This window comes from Elephas maximus, chromosome 7 (assembly GCF_024166365.1).
Source record: "Elephas maximus indicus isolate mEleMax1 chromosome 7, mEleMax1 primary haplotype, whole genome shotgun sequence".
NCBI lineage: Eukaryota > Metazoa > Chordata > Mammalia > Proboscidea > Elephantidae > Elephas > Elephas maximus.
Window position 1 is genome coordinate 137,658,991 of NC_064825.1, and position 20,875 is coordinate 137,679,865.

The following is a 20,875-nucleotide window of genomic DNA, read 5'->3' on the forward strand; positions in this document are numbered from 1 at the left end:
GCTGGGGAGGAGGGGCAGAACGGCAAAGGCGCACTTGCAAAAAGGTGGGATCTCCACGGAGTCTTGGTCTCCGTGAGACACTCGGGCTGGTTGAGCCCATTTGACCTCTGCCCCAGGCCCGGGCGGCCGCAGTCCGGGGGGTGGCGCCCAGGACAGTCCTGAGCCGAGCCCCAGCCTCCGGCCTAAAGCGGTAACACCTGAGTCCGCCCTCCCTGCTGGCTGCGGGGCGGGGCTGCACCTGCCGCCGCCGCCGGGGCCATCGCCGCTGCGCACCTGGCCCAGGTGAGCCGCCCCGCCCCCACGGCCGCGCAAGCCCCGGGTTTTGGCAGCAGGTGAGTTGCTGTCGGGGCTCAAACCGCTGGGGGGGGGGGTGGGGAGCGGAGGCCGCCGTCCCTCTGGGGCTAGGACCCAGACCTAAGACCGGAGAACGGGGCGCTTGTCGTCCCGAAGACCCTCTGGGGGCGTGGCGGATGGGTCCCGCAGGAATTGGCTCGGAGCGCCAGCGGTCTGCGTCGCGGCCCCTTGGACCTTTGAGGCCGAAGCAGGGGCCCGAGGCAAGGCCGCCTTTCCCGCGCCCCGCGACGTGCGCGGGGGCTTCCAGTGACCTTGCTCCGCGGGGCGAGGGGCCCTCTCTACGCCCCAAACCCAGACCCGAGGCCTGCGGCCTCTATGGTCGCCAAGAATCTACCCGGAAACGTCAGGTGCGGAGGCTCAGGGCGGAGCTTCCACCATCCGCACCCCCGCCCCCGCCGCACGCGCCCCGCCCGGCCGTCCGCGCCCTCACCTGCCGTGCGCGCTCTCCGACCTACCTAGTTCCCACGCCTGCCAGGTGCTGGGTAGCGGCCAAGGCCTCCCCCCAGGGAAGGCGGAGGGCGGGGTGGGGAGCAGCGTGGGTGCGCCGTTGCTCCTCGGCCCCGCGACCGTTTAAGCACGTCCCCTCCTAAGGAGAGACAACGCGAGGGCGCAGCGTGCGAGGGTCAGGGGGACTGCGTGTCTGAGATCCGGGAGGGGGAGGAGGTTCGGAGACAGCGGAGGACTGGGAGCTGGCGGGAGGGGCCGGCCGGCGAGTCCTAGAGGCGCGGGGACCGAGAAGGCAGTGGCAGCGGCTTTCTAGGAACGGGGAGGGGCGCAGATGGCCGCGGGAGAAAATGTCCGGGAGTGGCCAGGGGCGATTTGGGACCTTACGGTCGCTTGGGGGTACTGGGGTTGGTAGAAGGAGGCAGGGGGTCCGGGGTAATGGTAATATGAACGGGATGTGCACAGAGGGCAGTTTGGTGGTGAGGCCGGCTGGGAGGCGGGCTCTGGTGCCCGAGGGAGACCGCCTCCTTTTCCGGACCTACAGTGTGGGGATGAGCTAAGGAGCCTGGACGCTGGCTGTGGCCCCTGCGAGGAGGCGCCAGTGGTGCCTGTAGTGTCCAGCGTTGGAAAGGAGGCTCAGCGAGGCACGCAGCCAAGTCAGGGGTCCATCTAGCTCTGTGGGACCCCAGCCCGAGGTACCCTATTACCCAAGGGTCTTGAGCATGGGCCCTGGGAGAGGGGCCCTGGAGAGGTGGAGCAGGGGTGGGCCTGCTAGGATGTGGGATAAAGACCTGGACCAGCAAGGCTCCGCCCGGGTCAGGGAGACAGGAGGGAATTACCTCTTAGGACCCCTGGCCCCCAGGGAGTGAGGGCACCCTTGTCTGGTTCTGCAGGTAGCGACCCAGTCACCTATTGCTGGGCTTTGACTACCAGCTCGATGGGGGGGAGGTGGTAACAATAAGAGATGCCCACTCCCCCCCCCCCCATCCAGTCTCAGACCAGGGAGTCTCTGCCCCCTGTGCCTGCTTCCTTGTAAGCACTCACCTGCTTGGGGGGCCATGCCTGGGAGGTAGATGGGCAGGGCCCGCAAAACCCAGCTTGATGCCTGTTTTTGGTCGGGAGTTTCCTTGAGCCCCTCCCCCCCCCCCCGCCCACCATGGGGTCCTTTCTCTTGAGCTAAAGGCAGGTCAGGGGTCAGAGAAGCCCTGAGCTGAAGCGACTCCTCCTCCCAAGTAGCACCTCAGGGTGTCCAGGGGACAGGCCACGTCACCCATACTGCCCCACATCACCCTGGGCCCAGGCCCACTGCACCTCTGCCCCCCCACACCCCCACCAGGCAGCCTGCCGAGGGAAGTGCGGTGCATGGTGGGTGCGTCCAGAGGAAGGAGCTGCCTGACTCAGAGCTACAGGAAGAGCTGGGCGGGCAGGCAGGTGGGGGGGCCTGGGTGGGGCTTAGGGTCAGGAGAGGATGTGACTGCAACGCCAGGAAACTACGGAGAAAGTTTTGATTAAAATACACACAGACAAACAGAACCAGGTCCTGCTGTGTCTGCTGGTGCTTCTCCAGGAGACACAGTGATGAAGAAGGTGTGGGGGGCCCAGCTGTGCTGAAGAAGGTGTGGGGGGACCAGCTGTGTGAGGAGTTTGTGGCCCATTCGCACACACATGACCAACACCACCCCCCAGAAGGAAAGAGCCGGAACCAGGTGACTCCTTGCCCTCCAGCGGCCTCCGAGTGAGCCTGTGGCTGGTGGGCCTTTTGGGGCTGTGGCCTGTCTCAGAGCGGGCCTGACTGTGGGGAGGGGGCAGTGTGCGTGGTGTGTGTGCATGGCTTGTGTGTGTGCAGGTGTGGCAGTGTGCTCTGCAGGCGCTGCAGGTGTGTGTGCGCCCAGGAGGCGTTCGAGATGTAGTGGGAAGGGTGCTGTGTGTGCACACTGGGTGCCAGGCTTGTGGGCCTCGAGTGCTGGAGGTGTGCTTGTGTGTGCATGCAGTCTACAGGACAGGAGCTCAGTGCAGGTGAGCATGTGGACAGGGTCCTGTGTGCACCAGTAGGTGTGTGCATGTATATATACCAAGTGCAGTGCAGAGGCACCTGCTGCCTCCTGGGGTTCACCGAGGCAGTTTAGCCTTGACTTCCAGGAGGGCCAGAGGTGGCCTCTGCAGGGGCCGAGGGGCTGAGGGGCCAGACCTCTAGGGAGGTGCTGGGGAACCCACTGGGCTACAGGTGGTATGTGTCCTTCTGGATACGCTGTTAGGAGTCAGCACTCTGGGCTGCAGGAGGGAGTGCCAGCCATTCTGTCTTCACAGTCCCCCCTTAGTGGGCTCTTCTGCTCCAGGGAACTCCCCAGGACTCCCCCCACCCCACGAGGCTTCTGGAAGGACCCTCCTTGCCAGCTTTAATGGCTACATGTGTGAAGTGTGATTCACCACCAGTTCCCATGGAAGTTCTGCCCAGACAAACCTGGGGCTCTAGCTGTGAAGAGGCCAGGCTGGGCTAAGATGGGACCGGGGGCTGGGGAGGAGCCCAGGCTGACTTGCACAGAAGACCCGGGAGCCAGGGCTCAGGGGCAGAGGGGGGCCTGAGGGAGTTGGGGTGCAGGGCCCTACCCCAGCCTTGAGGTGTACACTCAGTAGGGAGGGGAGTGGGTGTTCAGTAAACCGTCATTGAGTAAACAAGGTGACCTGGGGCAGGAGGTGACCCGAAGACTGCTCCCAGTTCACATCACTTGGGAGTTTTTTGTCTGGAGAGCTGGGTGTGGGCAGCCAGCCTCGGGTTAGGGATGGTTCCTGACCACGTTAGGAGACAAAGGTCACCTGCAGGAGGTCACCTATGGATGGGGTGAGGGCTTCCCTTGGAAAACAATTTAGACAAAAGTCTCAAGGTCTGGAAATGACAAATCAGGTCACGGGGTGGGGTGCAGCAGTGTGGGACCCAGAAGATGGGGTGCACAGTGAGACCCATCAGAACAGCCTCAGCCCCAGCCTGGCCCATCTGCCTCTCTTGCCTTGGATACCTCAGGGCTCTGCTCTGCCTTCAGGGGCTGACAGGCCTGGCTGTGTCTACACATGTGTGTACACATGTGAATAGATCTAGAACAAAACCCTGGCTGTCGGGTGTGTGGGGTCTGGGACCCACCGTGTGGCAGTGGACATGTCACTCGTGGCCCCAGTCCCCGGGTCTTCACTCAGTAATGGCACCTCAGCCCCCACCTGTGTAGGCCAGCCCTCATTCTGGGGGACAGAGCTGGGAGTGAGACAAACCCCTGCTCTCCTTGGGACCTCGGCCCAGCTGGTACCCTCAAGGTGGAAAGGCCTGAGGAGGGGGAAGCTGGTCTGAGAGCCCCTCCCAACCCCAGGCTGTGCGGGTCTGGATGGGATTGATGCTGGGGCCAGGCCATCTGTGGCCAGTGCGGTTACTTGTTAACTCATCCTGTTTAACTTGTTCCCTGTGATGGCAGCAGCCTCTGACCCCTCTGGGCGCCCTGACCAACCAGCCACAAGGACAGAGCGAGCCCTGACCCCAGTACACTCGGGCCAGACAGCCCGTGGCTAGGGGTAGCCCTGGGCCCAGCCTGCCCTGGAGGCCCAGCCAGAGCTATGGCAGGTAGGCGGGTTAGAGAGGGCTCCCCCTCCCCACCTCCTGCCCCTCAGGCTGCTCTCACTTGGCTCGCAGCTGGGCCTTGTGATGGAGTACAAAGGCCTCTGCTCCCTCCCCCATGGCTTTGTTGGAGGACAAGGGACACCCTTGCCTCTGGCTGGCAGTTCCCCCACAGGGGCCTTTAGGAGGGCCCTGAGCCCAAGGCTTCCAGGCCGGGCTGGGAGGGGAGGGCTGTCAGTGAAGTCCGGGAATACGGGTGGTAGGTGGTCCTGGGAAAGGGCAAGTAGATGTGGGCTGGGGGGAGGCCACTCTACCACGATGATGGTGGTCTTCTCTGATTCTCCCTCTGGGGCTCACTGATCCATAGAGATGAGAGCCTTCGGGTCTCAGGTTGGTGGACTGGAGCAGAGAGTTCTGGAACCCCAGGTTCCCAGATGTGCGGTCCAGGGTGGAAGGTCGTGGCAGGGCAGCACCTGACTCCCCCAACCCACCAGTGCTCATGCTCCCTACAGACCCCTACAGCAGGGGCAGATGGGCTGAGGGGGCTGCACCCGGCTTCTCACCCTCGGCGGCAGGTGGGCCACAGGTACACACAGGATACCTGGGGGCCGGGCTCAGGTCCTGAGTGGATAAGCAGCTGCTGGATGGCCCTGCTAGGCTGGGGTGGTAGCTTGCTGTGACCCAGGCCCTGCCCCGGGACTCAGGCTCTGGCCACTGCCCTCCCTGCTGATGTCACCTCCTAGAAGAGGGCCTGCCACGTATAGTGCAGGCAGAACACCCAAACAGGCTGCCGCTGTGGGCTTTATCCCATATGGGTCCCGTGGATGGAGGAGGCATGACCACCAGGCACACCCACCTCCGCCACTGGGTCTTCCTTGGACACCAGGCCACAGTGCAGGTGGTGGGAATGGGCATCCCAGGCACGATGGGCCCCACTGTGTCCTCTCTGCAGGTGTCTGTGACGGGAACCCTGACTTCATCTCCCCGGCTGGAGACCAGGTCCTGGGGCCTGCTCTGGGCAGTGTAGTCACTCTGAACTGCACGGCCTGGGTGGTCTCTGGGCTCCACTGTCCTCTGCCCTCAGTGCAGTGGCTGAAAGATGGGCTGCCACTGGGCAACGGAAGCAACTACAGCTTCCAGGAGGGCTTCTGGTAAGGGAGTGACTACCATGGATATACCCTGGGCTGCAGCTGTCCCTGACCCACACCTTGGTCTGTAACCACCTGGATATGGGCTTGTGTAGTGGAGTGTCACCCTAGACACAGGCCAAGGGTTAGTGACCAGAGAGACACATCTTGGCGTCTGAGTGGCTCCTGCAGACACTGGTCCAGAGTCAGTGTGACTGCCCAAGCCATTGATGCTAACAGTCCTAGGGCTGGAGCAAGGTCACTGACCACTGGGTCAAGCCTGTGATCAGATGACTCCACAGGACCCAGACCCTAAGTTAGGGTGACTGTCCCAAAACTGATCTACCCCTCTGCCTCCCCCACCTCCTCCCTGGTTCTGGCCACTTCTCTTAGCTTAGCACCCAAGGACTGCCCAGAAAGCCCAAATCTGCAACCTCCCCGGTGAGGTCAGACAGGTATGGCTCTGGTGCAATTACTGACACTCGTGGCCCCAGGTGAGAGGTTGGGGCTTGGTCTCTCCAGGGTCGGGGCCAACTTGTCAAAGGTGCTTGTGTCCAGAGTCCTGGGAGTCAACCTGACCACTGCGGAGGACTATGGAGTCTTCACCTGCTCGGTCCACAACATCAGCTCCTCCTCCTTCATGCTCTGGAGAGCAGGTGAGGGTGTACACCGGGTGGAGGGGAGCCCGGGGGCCGCGGGGCATGGAGAGTGCGGGGCGCAGCAGCTCAGGCTGCCCTTGGTCGGTCCCCAGGTCCGCCCGGCCATGTGGCCGCAGTGCTGGCCTCGCTCCTCGTCCTGCTGGCGCTGCTCCTGGCCGCACTGCTCTACGTCAGGTGCCGTCTCAGCGTGCTGCTCTGGTACCAGGACGCCTACGGCGAGGTGGAGGTGAACGGTGCGTGGCGGCCCGGAGGCCGGAGAGGCTATGCCCCGGAGAACTCTGGCGCGCACCGGCCCAGGGAAGGGGGCGCACGGGGCCGGGGGGAAGTCCTGCGGCTGGGGGCCGTGGGCGGCTGTGCCGGCATCTGCTGGGTGGGCGCCCGGGGACGCGGGTGGCCTGTGCGCGCGGGGCAGGGGCCTGGGGAAGCCGGGAGCCGGCCGAGGCCTGGAAGCCGCCGCGCTGACCGGCCGCCGTCCGCAGACGGGAAGCTCTACGACGCCTACGTCTCCTACAGCGACTGCCCCGAGGACCGCAAGTTCGTCAACTTCATCCTGAAGCCGCAGCTCGAGCGGCGTCGGGGCTACAAGCTCTTCCTGGACGACCGTGACCTCCTGCCCCGCGCGGGTACCGCCTCCCGGGCCCGCCCACCTGCCACTCTCCTCGCCCCCTGCCCGCCCCCCAGGGCCGGTCTGCGTGGTCCGAGGGGTCTGGTCCCGGGAGGGCAGCCCCGCCCCCACTAGGGCCCCGCCCAGGAAGCCCCGCCCCTACTAGGGCCCCGCCCCGACAGCCCCACTCCTAGAGGCCCCGCCCCAGGCACCACTACAGCCCCCAATGGGCCACGCCCACAACAGCCCCTGGAGGCCCCGCCCACAGCAGTCCCGCCCCGACGGGCCCCGCCCCTGCACCGCCCCGCCCACAACAGCCCCCGCCCCCGCATCTCTGTCCCGGGTCCCTCCCGACGTCGCGGTCCCCGCAGAGCCCTCGGCCGACCTCCTGGTGAACCTGAGCCGCTGCCGGCGCCTCATCGTGGTCCTGTCGGACGCCTTCCTGGGCCGGGCCTGGTGCAGCCACAGCTTCCGGTGGGTCCCACGGGGGGCGGGAGGCCCCCATCCCCGCCCGCCCTGACGGTCCCGCCCCCGCAGGGAGGGCCTGTGCCGGCTGCTGGAGCTCACGCGCAGACCCATCTTCATCACTTTCGAGGGCCAGAGGCGCGACCCCGCGCACCCAGCACTTCGCCTGCTGCGCCAGCACCGCCACCTGGTGACCTTGCTGCTCTGGAAGCCCGGCTCGGTGGTGCGTGAGCGAGCGGGAGGTGTGGGGAGGGGGCCGTCCTAGTGGCCCTGGGAGATGGCAGTGGAGATGGGGCCTGGGGGGCTCCAGATAGGGACCCTCTGTCGGTACGGGGAGTTGCGACATGGGGCCCTGTGGTTGGGGATTCCATAGCCTGGAAGGAGTGAGCCGCCTTCGAGGTCCCCGGAGCCGCGTTGGACTTGTGCAAACACGCTGCAGGAAGCACTCTTTGGGACCAAAGTGGCCGGGGGGTTTCCAGCGTTTGTAGCCCCCTCGCCTCGGCCACACATGCTAACCCTGGATGGGGGGCCACGCTCATTGACACCCCTGACACTCCCACCCTGATCCCCCAGACACCTTCTTCTGATTTTTGGAAAGAGCTGCGGCTGGCGCTGCCACGGAAGGTGCGGTACAGGGCAATGGAGGGGGACCCTCAGACCCAGCTGCAGGACGACAAGGACCCCATGCTGATAGTCCAAGGCAGCGTCCCGGAGGCTCGGACCCTGGATCCTGAGCTGGACCCGGATCCTGAGGGAGACCTGGGTATGCCCCACCTCAGCCCCCCTGACCCTGAGAGGTGTAGCCTGGGGGACAGAAAAGGGCCCAGCTGTGAACTCTTCCCTGCATTGAGGGCCCCTGCACCCCCTCACTGCCCCTCTCCCTGGGGGTGCTCAGGCCCACGGCCAGGTGGGAAATTCATGGACCTCATGTGCCAGTGTGGCAAGGGGAGGGGTGGGGATGAGCAGGGAGGGTGACCCTGGGCAGAAGGCAGGCTATGGGCAGCTCAGACTCAGGCCTCGCGGCTCTCCCCCCTGCCCCCTGCCCCCCCACAGGTGTCCGAGGGCCTATCTTTGGGGAGCCCTCAGCTCCACCGCGTGTAAGTGTGGTCACGCTGGGCGAGGGCCTGGGCAACGACATGGACGTCTCGGACCTTGGCTCCCGGAACTACAGCGCCCGCACTGACTTCTACTGCCTGGTGTCGGAGGATGACGTGTAGCCGGCCCCAGGCTGCCCCCAGAGCAGCAGGCTCACCAGGGACAGCTGGGGGGAGGGCTGCTCAGCGGGAGGACCCTTGCCCTGCCCCGGGTTCTGGGACCTCTCAGGGGAGTGAGGCCTCAGGGCCCATTCAAGTGCCAGAAAAATAAAGTCTTTTTGGATCCTGCCTGGACCACAACCCCTCCTCTCCTGCAGCAGGAAGGGTGGGTGGGGGCGTCCACAGTGTCCTGGACAGAGCATCCCCTTGGCCTCCTCCCCCTCACTCCAATATCAGGCTCCCTGGGGCCCTTGACTTTTCCCTTCTTTCCTCCATGTTCACTGGATCACCAAATAAAGCTCCTTCGCCCTGCCCTCCCTCCCTTCTCCCCATACTGGGGGTTCTCAGGTCTCCCTCTGGGTCCTCCCTGCTGCTGCTGGCATGACTGTCCCCAGCCCCCCGATCCTTAGGGTGGGACCGGCTCTTAGAGACCTCAGGTTCCAAGCTTTGCAAACATTTTTCAGCAGCAGAACCTCCTGTTGTGAAAACATCCACCATAGCCTCACATCCAACAGCCTGGCCCTGGGTGCGATGGGGACCCAGAACCAGCCTACCGGACCCCAAACCTCAGGTGGATAGTGAGAGGCCTGCTTGGCACCCTGGCCCAGTGGGGCAGGCAGAGGGGTGTTGGGCACGTTTGAAGGTGGTGTGTGGGGGCAGCATGAAAGCCTGCACTGGTCACAGCCCCAGCCTCGTGTCTGCTTACAAGGTCTCCAGCTCTCCTGCACCCACTGCCCCTTGTCTCAGCCTTGCCAGCTCTCCCCACTCTGGGCATCCCCTCCTCCCTGTCCTGGGTCGGGTGACCTCAGAAGCCAGTGTGTGAGCCTGTGTGTGTGTGTGTGCAGGTGTGGGTGTGCACCTCCCCCTTTATTAAAGGCCTCCCTGAATTAGATGCTCCCAGGTCAGGCAGTCAAAGAAGCACACAGGGCTGTGGCTGCTGCGTCCTCGGCCACTTTTATTGCCCAGTGTTGGCCGTGAGGCACTGTCGGGCTGTGCTCAGACCCTCCTCAGCATGGCCGCCCCCCCCCCCTTTTTGCCAATGTGACCTGGTCGTCTCCCTAAGCACCAAAGCAGACTCAAGCCCTGCCCCTCCCCCGCCCTGCAGAAACCAAGTCCCCAGCCACAAGCCCCGTCCCCTTCCTGGTGGCCCAGGCCCCTCGCAGGTGCACACACGCGTCCAGAGAGGCCCCTGAGCCACAGCCCTCTCCCAGCCCGGCCTGCGATGCAGCTCCTACTGGATTGTCCCTCGGAGCCGGCCACACCGCCTGCCCCTTGTCCAGGAGGCCTCGCCTACGGACCCAGGAAGTCCTCTTTCCGATAGCCCTTCTGTAGCCAGAGAGGGGCCAGCTCAGACGCTCGTCTGCCGCTGACCCTGCATCCCCGGCCCCTGGCATCCCCTAGGGTAGGGCGCGGCCGTACCGCTCTGTCCTGGGTCCCGCTTCCCACGCCCGTCCCCGCCTCTCGGAGCCCTAGCTCGCCCCTCAGAACCCCGACGCCCCGCGCTGTGTCCCACACCCCAGGAGCCCGCCTCGCCTCGCCAGGACCTACCGCCCGGAAGTCGCGGTGGAGCTTGCTGTACTGCCACAGGTTGGCCAGGAGGCTGGAGGCCGCCCGCGCGGACTTCTCACTGTCGGGGCTGGGGCGGGCAGGGGTCAGGAGAGCGGTGAGGGGACAGGGAGGGAGGGGCCGAGGGGTGGGGCTCCAGGGGGCGGGGGTCGAGCTTCCCGAGGAAGGGTCCCCGCTCTGAGAGGCGGGTGGGCCCGCGGGGCTGGGGCGGGGTCTGAGAGGAGGGCGGGGCGGGGGCGGACCCTCACCCGTCCAGCTTCTTCTTGATGAAGACCAGCTTGCGTAGCCCGTCGAAGTAGATTAAGTCTCGGGCAGCGATGGGACTGGCCACCACCAGGTTGTTGAGCACGGCTATGATGTTGACCAGCACGTCGGCTGGGGGGCACTTCTCCCCCACGCTGCCTGGGAGCTTCTCAATCAGGTGGCTCACTACCTTGGTGGCTGGAGGATAGTCCAGATCAGTGTCCACCCCGCCTGCAGGTCCCTGCCTCCCCCAGGGGACTGGAATGGGGTCCACACCCCTGGGCGGCATCTTGCCAGAAGCCAGCCCCACTGGGGAGACATGGGGCTATGAACTGGGCAGGGGCCAGGGCAAATGAAGGCCAGACACAGGTCAGGGGAAAATCCAGGCTTCGGGACAGTCTGACTCACACATCTCATCCTTGTTCCTGGCATTTCGGGACAAGTTTCGGATGAGTCCGGTCAGTGAGCGCAGCTGGTGGTGGTCAGCAGTCCGGACGCGGTCCAGCAGGGGGTTCAGGATGCGCTCCTGCTCCAGGGCCAGGCGGCTCAGCACGCCAGCCCACTGTGGGGGTGTAAGGCAGTGCTGTGAGGAGAGGCCCAGCCCTGGCGCCTGGCCCCATCCAGGCCCTCGGCCCCCTCCAGCCCTGCCACTGCCTCGCCCCAGCCTGTCTGTCCACCCCAGCAGGAAGCAGGTCCACGGCCTGCCCACCCTTCGGTCGCCCGCGGTGATGTTCTGCAGTGCCCCAGCCGCAGCCTCAGTCGTGTGCCGGTTCAGCTCACAGCGCTGCAGCAGCCGGTTGTACAGCCCCACGATCTGGGGACTCCACAGCCACTCCAGGCCCTTGGGGTCCTTAGACACCTCCGCAAAGGTGAGCGCATCTGCTGTGAGGGGCAGCTGGGTAGGAGGGAGGGAGAGCACCAAGGGTCAGCCAGGTCAGGTGGGGTTGGGTGGCCTCACTGAGGTCAGGTGGGGTAAGGCAGGTATCAAGTGGGTTCAGGCTGGGGTTGGGCTAGAGTCTTCCGCCCAGGCCCACCTCACGCAGCCGCCGGCTCTGCGGTGTGAAGCAGCCCACCACCTCGCCGGGTGGTGCCCCTGCAGCATCCCTGCGGCCCCGGCCCTCAAGCCGCTGCAGCGCAGATGGCGGCATCTCGTCATACAGGCGGTAGGACAGGTTCCTCAGCACACACACAGCGTTCTCCACACTCTGCAGGGGGTGACTGGTGGTCAGAGTAGGCTGGAGACCCCCCAGAACCCCGGGCATGGTCACCCCTCACCTTGTCTTCGCACTTGCCCACGTCCAGGGCGTGGTTGATGTAGGTGACCAAGGCGTCCACCAGCCCGTGGCACTCCCGCATCTTCTGGCGAGTAGCCTGGGAGGCTGAGCTGAGGTTCCTGTGGACATAGGCAGATGAGGGCCCTTCAGGGACTCTCCCTCCCAAAGCAGAGCCCACGCCACAGGGGCCCCCTGACAGAGCCTGCCCTACAGGACACTGCTGGCCCCTGCAACACTGTTCCCATCTCCGGGCCCACACCTCACAGTTGGAGGTGGGGGCTTATGTACATCAGATCACGTCGCATCCCTAATTTTATGACACCTAAGCCCGTGGCTCTGAGAGTCATCCTGCTTATACCTGTGCAGCCACAGCTGGCAGCCCATCCCCCAGTCCTTGCCTTAGCCACCCCTGCCTGTCTGCCCACTTCTCTCCATTCTCCTTCTGCCAGACTTATGGCTGCTCCTCTTCATTGTTTAAGTCTCAAACACCTCTTCTTAGAGGTCTCCTCTGCCTTGCCCCATTATCCCAGCCCCTGGCTCTTCCCCACAGCCCTCGGCCCAGCCCGTGACCCTCCCGGCCAACTGTGAGTCCTGTGCACCTTAGGAAGCCGGTGGCGTTATAGAAGATCTCAGCCTCGGAAGCATTCTGCTGGATGAGGGGTGGCCCCCCAGCCCCCGAGAGAGGGCTCAGCACCAGGTCAGTGAGCTGCTCCAGCGTGTCGCGAGCCAGGCGGTCTTTCAGATGGTCGCTAGATGAGAGGTTCCAAAGGATTCCTGGGCAGGCAGCACCAAAGGCTGGGGGTCAGGATGGGTGGGGGAGAGGAAGGCCCCCAAGGCTTGGCTCCCAGCCTCTGCCCAGTGGCCAGGCCTGGTGTATGTGTACCACTTATAGAGCCCCACTGGAAGATCGTGAACTTGCACAGCGTGACCTGCAGGGTCACAGGCTGGGGCTGAGCAAGAGAGGACAATGCTTGGGAACACATAGGCCTTGGGGGGGCAGGGAGGCTGGCTCCAACAGGACACAGCCAGTGAAAGGAATCAGGGACCAAGGAAAGGGATGGGATGGGAAAAGGGGCAGGAATGGAAATGGCTGGGCAGAGAGAGGGACAGAAGGCAATGTAAGGGAGAGACAGATACAGAGCAGACAAGTGGAGGGCAGGCAGGGACAACGGGAGAGCAGCACAGAGGATAAGTGGGGACATCATGGGGACAGCGTGGGGGACAGGTGGGGACAGTGTGGGGGACAGATGGGGACAGAGTAGAGAACAGGTGGTACAGGCAGGGACATTGTGGGGGTCAGATGGGGACAGCATGGGGACAGTGTGGGGGACAGATGGGGACAGAGTAGAGGACAGGTGGTACAGGCAGGGACATTGTGGGGTCAGATGGGGACAGCATGGGGACAGTGTGGGGGACAGGTGGGGACAGCGTGGGGGACAGATGGGGACAGAGTAGAGGACAGGTGGTACAGGCAGGGACATTGTGGGGGTCAGATGGGGACAGGTGGGGACAGTGTAGGGGACAGGTGGAGGACAAGGGGGCAGAGTGGGGGACAGGCGGAGGACAACAGGGCAGGGGCACCTGTGACGTTCTTGCGAAGCTCATCATCCTGCTCGCGCAGAGTCCGCAACAGCTCAAAGATGCCATTCTCCTCCACCAGCGCAAGCTTGTTATCGGCGTTGTCGTAGATGAGGTTGCGCATGGCGCCCGTGGCGTGGCGCTGCACCTCCTGGTTGGCATGGTTGAAGAGCTTCACCAGCCTCGGCACAGCCTGAAGGCTGCGGGCCTGTGGGCACAGGCATGCCAGTGTGTGCAGGTGTGCCCAGGTGTATGCAGATGTGTGCAGATGAGTGCAGACATATCCAGGTATATGTAGATATCCCAGAGTATGGAGATGTGCAGGTTTATGCAAACAGTGCAGATGTATGCAAATACACTCAGGTGCATGGAGATGTGTACAGGTGTATGCAGGTATGTGCAGATGTGCGCAGACATAACTGGGTGTATGGAGGTGTGTACAGGTGTATGCAGGTATGTGCGGATGGGTGCAGACATAACCAGGTGTATGGAGATGTATACAGGTGTGTGCGGGTATATGCAGATGTGTACAGACATAACCGGGTGTATGGAGATGTGTACAGGTGTATGTGGGTATGTGCGGATGGGTGCAGACATAACCAGGTGCACAGAGATGTGTACAGGTGTATGCAGGTGTGTGCAGATGTGTACAGACATAACCAGGTGCATGGAGATGTGTACAGGTGTATGTGGGTATGTGCGGATGTGTGCAGACATAACCAGGTGTATGGAGATGTGCACAGGTGTATGCAGGTATGTGCGAATGGGTGCAGACATAACCAGGTGTATGGAGATGTGTACAGGTGTATGCGGGTATGTGCAGATGGGCGCAGACATAACCGGGTGTATGGAGATGTATACAGGTGTGTGCGGGTATGTGCAGATGTGTACAGACATAACCGGGTGTATGGAGATGTGTACAGGTGTACGCAGGTATGTGCAGATGTGTACAGACATAACCGGGTGTATGGAGATGTGTACAGGTGTACGCAGGTATGTGCAGATGTGTACAGACATAACCGGGTGTATGGAGATGTGTACAGGTGTATGCAGGTATGTGCAGATGGGTGCAGACATAACCAGGTGTATGGAGATGTGTACGGATATATGCAGTTGTATGCAAAGGTACACAAATACACAGATGTGCAAATTGCACCTTCCTGTCCCTCTTCCACTGTGGAAGCCCTGGGCAGGATCGGACCTCTCCAGTCAGCTTAGAGAGCAATGAGAGGTGGTCAGGGAACAGAGGTCAACAAGGAGTGGGTCAAAGAGGGTGGTCAGCAGGTGGCTCAGGACCAGCAAGGGGCAGTGGACTGGGCTGTGGGGTGGTTACCTGCTTCTTGGCAGCTGCATCGCTGTAGCACCTGTGCTGGATGTAGGCAGCTCCCAGCACCTGCAGGTTGGGGTCTGAAGCCATGAGGTACTTGACAGCTGAGTGCAGATCAATGTCGTCAAAGCTGCAGGCCAGGGGTCAGGTTTCAGCCAGACCTCAGGGTCCACGACGGGAGCCCGCCTGCTCCCATACCAGCTGGCCACTCACTCACCCGCTGCTGAGCCTCTGCAGGGTGCGGTGGCCCCCATAGCTGTCCAGCCCGCGCACGTCTGGCAGGTGGCCGGAATCAGCCAGGCTGAGGCTGAGGCTGCGCACAGAGGGTGCCCGGGCCATGGGCTCCAGCATGGCCCCTGGTGTCCCCCCAGTTCCCCCGCGGCTGCGGTGGCCACTCTGGAACCGCTGCAGGGTCCTCATGGCAGGGGCACGGATGGTCCGGCTTGGGGGGCCCTCGGCAGCCTCCGGCCAGTCCAGTGCCCCTGCCCGGCTTGAACTGGAGCTGGCCTGGCGCTCGTAGGCGAAGGCCCTGTAGGCGGAGGTGGCTGCGGGGTCCAGCTGCTCTGATACCACACTGTATCGGTCATCCAGGCCTCCAGACCCCAGCCGAAGGGAGCGCAGGGACAGCGTGTCATAGTCAGCCCGGCCACCCAGCATGCTGCGCTCATGGAAGGACACAGGCCGGGTGGGCATGGGTGCTGCGGGTGGCATTGCCCTGTACCCCACAGCCCCAAAGGCGCTGCCCCCATTGTGGGCAGAGCTAAGCCTCTGGCTGGAGCTTAGGTCCACAGCCGAGCGGGAAGACCAGGATGCAGGACTGTAGATGGGCTTGGCGACCGGTCGGGAGGTCTGGGGAGGGGGGGCGGAGAGGGCAGTCACCTGGTGCAGCTGTCTGTTCTCCTACCCCAGAACCTCCCAGATGACCCGTGGAGTCCCCAAATGACCATGGGCCCAGACCCTCCCTCGCTCTGGGCTGGGGCTCGAGACGGCATCACTCACCAAAGTCTTATCTGCACTCAGGCCCTGGGAGCGGGAGCTGAAGCCAGTCTGCAGGGTGTGGTACTGACCCCTGGACACGCCTGGGCACAGGGACAGTGGAAGCTTGGCTGGACCACCTCCACCCTGCCACAGCCTGGCCTCAGCGTTCTACCAGCCCTCCTGCCCGTACGGGGAACTGCACTGCCTACCCCAGCCCACACTGACCTCCTGTCCACACTAGGCTCCTCCGCTGCCCAGACCCCATCTGTGCCATGGTACACCTGCAAGTGACTCACGCTCACCAAGGGCACCCAACTCCCTGGACCAGTCTGCCCTGATCGGTAGTCCCCTCTCCCACCTGCATAGCCTGAGGCCTGGACCACATCTCTCCTGTACAGCCACCTACCAGCTGAGGACAGAGGTGTCAGCTGACACAGTGTGGGTAGACAAACAGACAGTTGGCTGAGTAGGGGCTTCTAGTCCAGTGGGTGGGTGGGTGGAGGAAGGGCCAGAGGGGTGGGTGGGTGAGTGGGTGGGGAGTCTGTTGGATGAAAGGAGGGAGGGATGGCTGGACATTTGGAAGGATGGGAGGATGGATGGATAGAGAAGGGGGGCTGGGAGGTGAATGAGTGGAGGGGTGAGTGGGTGGATGGAAGGAGAGATGGACCAACACCTGGGTGGATGGCAAAGTGGACAGACGGACGGAGGGGTACATGGATGGGTGGATGGACAGATGGATAGGTGTGTAGGAAGAGCTAGAAAACAGATCATCCAAAGAAGCAACTGGGAAAAAGCCAAAACTGAGACCAGAGCAGGGGAAGGGGGGAAAACGGGGTGGGGGACTGGAGTTGATACCAGGGCAGGGCCTCCGGATGGGGCAGGGGTGACTAGGGGGTTGACCTCTTCCAGGGTCCTTGCTGTGCGGAAAACCTCCCTGGGCAGAGTGACTAGGGCTAAACGGGCTCAGGGTAGGAGCACAGGGGAATGGGGGCTCTTGGACCTCCCCAACTGGTGGTCTGGAAGACTCCCCTACACCCAGTGTGCTCCCCCAGACCCACCCTGGTTAATGAGGCTTCTGTACAGGGGCTATTAACCCTTTGACGCCAGTGAGGCTCAGCCTGGGTGGGCACGCCCCCAACCCCAAATTATAATCCTCCTTCCCCTAATTGTCAGAATAGCCAGGATGGTAATTAACCCTCCCCACTCCCTCCTCCACCCTGTGACCCCTGGGCACCCTACTTGGCATCCAGCAAGGATGAGCTCAGGAATCCAGGCTGCCCAATGCTTTCTGTCGGGCCCTCTTCCCCCTGCCGCTGGAAGTGGTAGTACTGGGAGGGACCCGCTGTGGATCGACATTCTGGGAGGTTTGCTTACTGTCTAACCTTAACCCTTGTTGCTGTAGCCTGACAAAGGAGGAAAACGGACTTTTTTAGAGCTACTTCCCTGAGCTCGTTGCATTTGTGGGACATGCACATACACATGCTCACAGGCACAGTACACACGCGTCCACATACACATACACACACGTATACACACAGGCACAGTACACAGACATGCACATACACACATGTGCACACACAGGCACAGTACACACACGTCCACATACACATACACACGTACACACACAGGCAAAGTACACATACATGCACACACACACGTGCACACACAGGCACAGTACACACACGTACATACACTCATACATGTGCACACAGGCACAGTATACACACATACACTCACATACTTGCACCCATATGCACTCATGCTCTCACAACGCACACACATGTATGCCACACATGCAAGTGTACACACAAGCACCGACAGGCACATGTGTGCGCACACATACACCTGTGCTTACACACACAGAGCAAAGGAGCTCAGATTCCTGCACTGGTGGGTCTGGCTGGCACCGAGTGGCACTCCCCCACCTGCTGTTCTCACGGAGAATATCTGGGTCACTCCAGCTGGCCTTCCCCCTGCAATTCCCGCAGGAGCCCCTGGTCCAGACAGGCAGTGGCTCTTGTCCAGGATTTCCCAGACCCCCTGTCCCCACATTTCTGTTCCTTTTATTCCCATGGGGCATGGGGGGTGATGTTGAAGGGACGCTGGAGCCTGGGAGTCTGCGTTGAGTGTGTCTGTGGAGGCGTGTGACTATACATACATGTTCGTGTGTGTGTGTGTCTGTAATGTGAATGTATCTATTAGTCTGTGTCCATGTGTCTGTGTGCATCTGTGTGTCTGAGTGTCCATGTGCTGTATGTATGTGTGCCCATGTGTTTGCATACATATGTCTGTGTGTGTGTGTATATCTGTGTGTGCATGTCCATGAGTGTATGTATGTGTGTGTCTGTGTGGCTCTGTGTGTCTGCATACATGTGTCTGTGTGTATGCCTGTATGTGTCTAAGAGTGTCCCTGGGACTGGGCGTGAGTCTGTGGCATGGGCCTGGATGAGTGTGTGTTCCAGGTTTGCTGACAGAGGACAAACATGTTCCTGGGCCTGGCCTGGCTGCCAGGTACTGGGTCCTCCCTGCCATCATTCCCCAGGGAGGGCTGCTGCTCAGGGCGAGGGAGCAGGTAGGGCCCAGCCCAGGAGGACTCGGGGTCCAGGCCAGGGTGGCAGTGTGGCCCCACCCATGGCTTCTCCCCATGCCTGGGCGGGGCGGGCGGAGACGAGTGACTCAGTGGAGGCCTCCATGAGTCAGGGAGTGAACTCGGGAGCCCGCCGAGGCCCTCACACACCCCATGGCCAAGGGGCCACCCTCTCTCTGCCCACCACCCACCACCCCCACCCACTGCCTACCTCTCGTGGCCTCAGTGGTCCTCTCAGGCTCAGCTGCCCCATTGTGCCTCGGCTGCTGGCCTAGCTGTAGGAGGCGGGCGCGGACCTGCTCCTGGACGCGGGCCGCCCGAAGCCGCTCGGCCTCCGGCCCCTCAGCGCCGCGGCGGTCCAGCTGCATGTCCGAGGGCAGGGCCAGGGAGCACACGCCGGCCTCAGGCTGCAGGGCCGACAGCAGGAAGTTACCGTCCTGCATGGTGGTAGGGGGCTGGGTCCGCCTGGCCTGGGCCTCGGCGGCCGCCTCCAACCCAAACTGTCTCCAACGTCTCGTCCGGCGCAGCCCTGTCCCCGAAGTCCCCTCCCTGCTGGCCGCGCCCAGAGCCGGCCTGGAGATAGACTCCCGCCCAGCCCTGAGCTCAGCTGGGGGCGGGGACACCTGGGCCAGGTGGGAGGGAGAGGCCGCCTGCTGCTTAAGGTGGAATTTGGGCGGAAGAACCGGCCCTGGATGGCTCCAGGTCCTGGCACTCCTCTCAGCTCATCCCAGGACAAGGGACAGGGGTTTGGGCCCTTCTCATTCCCATCCTGTAAGGGCCAGACTGGGAATAGGGCCCAGGAGGGTGTGGGGGGCTTATCAGCTCCTGCATGTCCTAAGTGCTAGGCAAGGGCCTGGGGAGGTGGGGCGGAGCCCATGGCCAGGTCAGGGCACTGGAGACACAGACAGCACCTGTCTCCAAGCTAGACCCCTCGAACCTGCCCTGCCCCTGCCCCTGAGCCTGAGCAGGTGCTTCCTGCCCCCTGGGGGCCAACGGGTCTCTAGGTAGCTCTGAGGATGGGGCTGCCTCCACAACAGCCCACTGTGAGGCTGGGGTGAGGCTTAGGCAGGGATCACGTCAAGGGTCACATCACATTGTTAGGGGTCTGGGGTCAATGCTCCAGGTCAGGGCTGAGTATTAGGGGCTGGGGGCCCCATAAAGGAGGCTCTTGCTGGCCCTTGGCCCCAGAGAGACCCCAGAAACATGTGAATGGACTGCCCCTCCCCTGGCTCACACCCCTCTAGGCCTCCATTTTGTAGATCAGGCCCCTAGCCCTCTCCTCTGCAGAGGCCTCGTCAGGGTGGCTGCCCGCACTGGGTCGGGGACCCTGGCACCCCTCCTGGCCTCCAGCCAGCAGGCTGTAGGGGTGGGAGGCTGTTCCCAGCACATGAGTCAGGACGCACAAGGCTGTGTTATGCAGGGCAGGCGGGGCCGCCCCGGGGGGCTGACTCAGGGGCCTCATGTCAGTGCTGGCCCGGCTTGGGGGGGCAGGAGTAGGGGTCTGCCAGGGAAGAACCTGGAAGTCTGGGAGCTGTAGCTACTGGGTTAGGGAGCCTGGGAAGATTGAGTCTGGGAGTGGGAAGGAGGAACGGAGAGGTGGAGAGAGGGAGGGGCCCCGCAGGGCTTACACCCCAGGGCTTGCACCGCCTCAGCTAGTTAGACCAGTGTGTTCCTTCCGAGACCCTCTAGGTTAGGCCCAGTGTCCAGGACTGGGGTGGGGGGTGTTAGCCCAAGGTGGGGGAGGCTGACCTGAGCGGCCTCAAACACATGTCCTGGGCCCCCCAAACAAGCTCAACATGGGGCACCAACCCCAATAGCTCCCTCTTGAGACTCGGGTCTGCTCCTTGGGAGGCCGCACTCTGGCCCTTGGTGCCCTGAAAATGTCTGCCCCAATCTGCAATCTCCAGTGACGTGATGGGACAAGAGTCAGGGATGGGGGGGCAGGTTGCTGCTGGGGTAGCAGCTAGGGAGCAGAGGACTAGGGGTGAGCCAGGGGATCAGGGTCATTGCTGAGAAGAAGGGGTGGGGGTCAAGGTCAGTGTGGAGGTTAGGCTGGGAGGAGCCCTGGGGGGGTGGGGTGAGGTTTGGGGTGGGGGCTGCTGGGTGGGGTGGAGGTGGGAGACTTACCCCGCGAGTGGTCTGGATCCCGCCAGGCCCCTGGCCCATCCCGAAGCCCACCGGCCGAGGTATGTTGGGCTCCATTTGGGCCAGCGCATTCGGGTTGGCTTCTGGCTGCAGGACAGGCTGTGGGGGACCAGCAGGCGGGTTGGGAACGCCCGCCCCAGCTCATCAGACCGGTTGCTTTCCTTGGAGATGTGTTTCGTGTGGAAAAACCCTGGGAGACAAGTTCCTGCGGAGCCAAGTACCTGGCTGGGCCTGGGCCTGCCCTCCCCGGCCACCCCCCCTCCTGGGTCCCCTGGGTCCTCAGGGCCTGCGGAGGCTGCTGGCAGCTTGAAGGGGAACTGGCCCTGAAGGCCAGGGGGCTGGGGGGGGTGTGCAGATCAGCACAGGGAGGGAGGGGCACTGGGCAGGGTGGTGTGGTGGGGGATACACATGGCCCAGTGCCCTGCAGTCTTCGTGGTCCCCAGGCCCGTGAGGAGCCCACTGAGGGCAATGTACCCCCCCAGCCACTCTAGGCCCGCCTCTGTGGCCGCTGCATCCTGGGGTCTTGGACCAGTGATGAGAGACTCCTGGGGTGGGGAGACGTGTCTTCACACTCTCCACCTAGGCCCCCCAAGACAGCTCCTGCGTATTTCTTCCCCGGATGCTCTGAGGAGGGGGACACAGCCCAGGATTGATGGTAGCTTCCTGGAGGAGG

General features: G+C 63.1%; 2 protein-coding genes across 9 annotated transcripts; one reads left to right on the top strand and one right to left on the bottom strand.

Moving 5' to 3' along the window:
• Nucleotides 1-76: 76 nt before the first annotated feature.
• SIGIRR (single Ig and TIR domain containing) lies at nt 77-10,081 on the top strand. 8 transcript variants are annotated; one of them, XM_049893003.1, is made up of 11 exons: nt 77-332; nt 2,322-2,504; nt 4,257-4,402; nt 5,349-5,547; nt 6,046-6,179; nt 6,275-6,415; nt 6,662-6,805; nt 7,158-7,260; nt 7,324-7,474; nt 7,825-8,014; nt 8,305-10,001. In XM_049893003.1, the coding sequence occupies exons 3-11, from the start codon at nt 4,396-4,398 to the stop codon at nt 8,466-8,468; spliced, it is 1,233 nt and encodes a 410-aa protein (XP_049748960.1). In that variant the 5' UTR covers nt 77-332; nt 2,322-2,504; nt 4,257-4,395; the 3' UTR covers nt 8,469-10,001. The 8 variants fall into 8 exon arrangements, 6 of the variants coding, with proteins under 6 accessions (XP_049748960.1, XP_049748962.1, XP_049748963.1 ...); XM_049893005.1 differs by having other exon boundaries at nt 2,366-2,504; XM_049893004.1 differs by lacking the exon at nt 77-332 and adding an exon at nt 363-1,493 and having other exon boundaries at nt 2,366-2,504.
• Nucleotides 9,640-20,322, bottom strand: PKP3 (plakophilin 3). The gene is made up of 14 exons (XM_049893001.1): nt 20,185-20,322; nt 18,269-18,464; nt 15,492-15,571; nt 14,710-15,341; nt 14,499-14,622; nt 13,169-13,373; nt 12,187-12,361; nt 11,589-11,706; nt 11,348-11,518; nt 11,023-11,208; nt 10,722-10,875; nt 10,319-10,511; nt 10,053-10,140; nt 9,640-9,830 (listed from the first exon to the last, which is right to left on the bottom strand). Exons 1-14 carry the CDS (start codon nt 20,257-20,259, stop codon nt 9,795-9,797), a joined length of 2,433 nt encoding a protein of 810 aa, XP_049748958.1. The 5' UTR covers nt 20,260-20,322; the 3' UTR covers nt 9,640-9,794.
• Between the last annotated feature and the right edge of the window lie 553 nt (nt 20,323-20,875).

What these genes read in the sequence shown, in the direction of transcription:
- PKP3 (XM_049893001.1), bottom strand. Translation starts at nt 20,259, where the DNA reads ATGGAGCCCAACATACCTCGGCCGGTGGGCTTCGGGATGGGCCAGGGG. An exon ending in GACCACTGAGGCCACGAGAG is followed by an intron (nt 15,572 to 18,268) that starts GTAGGCAGTGGG and finishes CCCTGTGCCCAG; the next exon opens with GCGTGTCCAGGGGTCAGTAC. An exon ending in AGAGCCGGCGGCTGCGTGAG is followed by an intron (nt 11,209 to 11,347) that starts GTGGGCCTGGGC and finishes CCTCCTACCCAG; the next exon opens with CTGCCCCTCACAGCAGATGC.
- SIGIRR (XM_049893003.1), top strand. An exon ending in CTTCATGCTCTGGAGAGCAG is followed by an intron (nt 6,180 to 6,274) that starts GTGAGGGTGTAC and finishes GTCGGTCCCCAG; the next exon opens with GTCCGCCCGGCCATGTGGCC. An exon ending in TGACCTCCTGCCCCGCGCGG is followed by an intron (nt 6,806 to 7,157) that starts GTACCGCCTCCC and finishes CGGTCCCCGCAG; the next exon opens with AGCCCTCGGCCGACCTCCTG.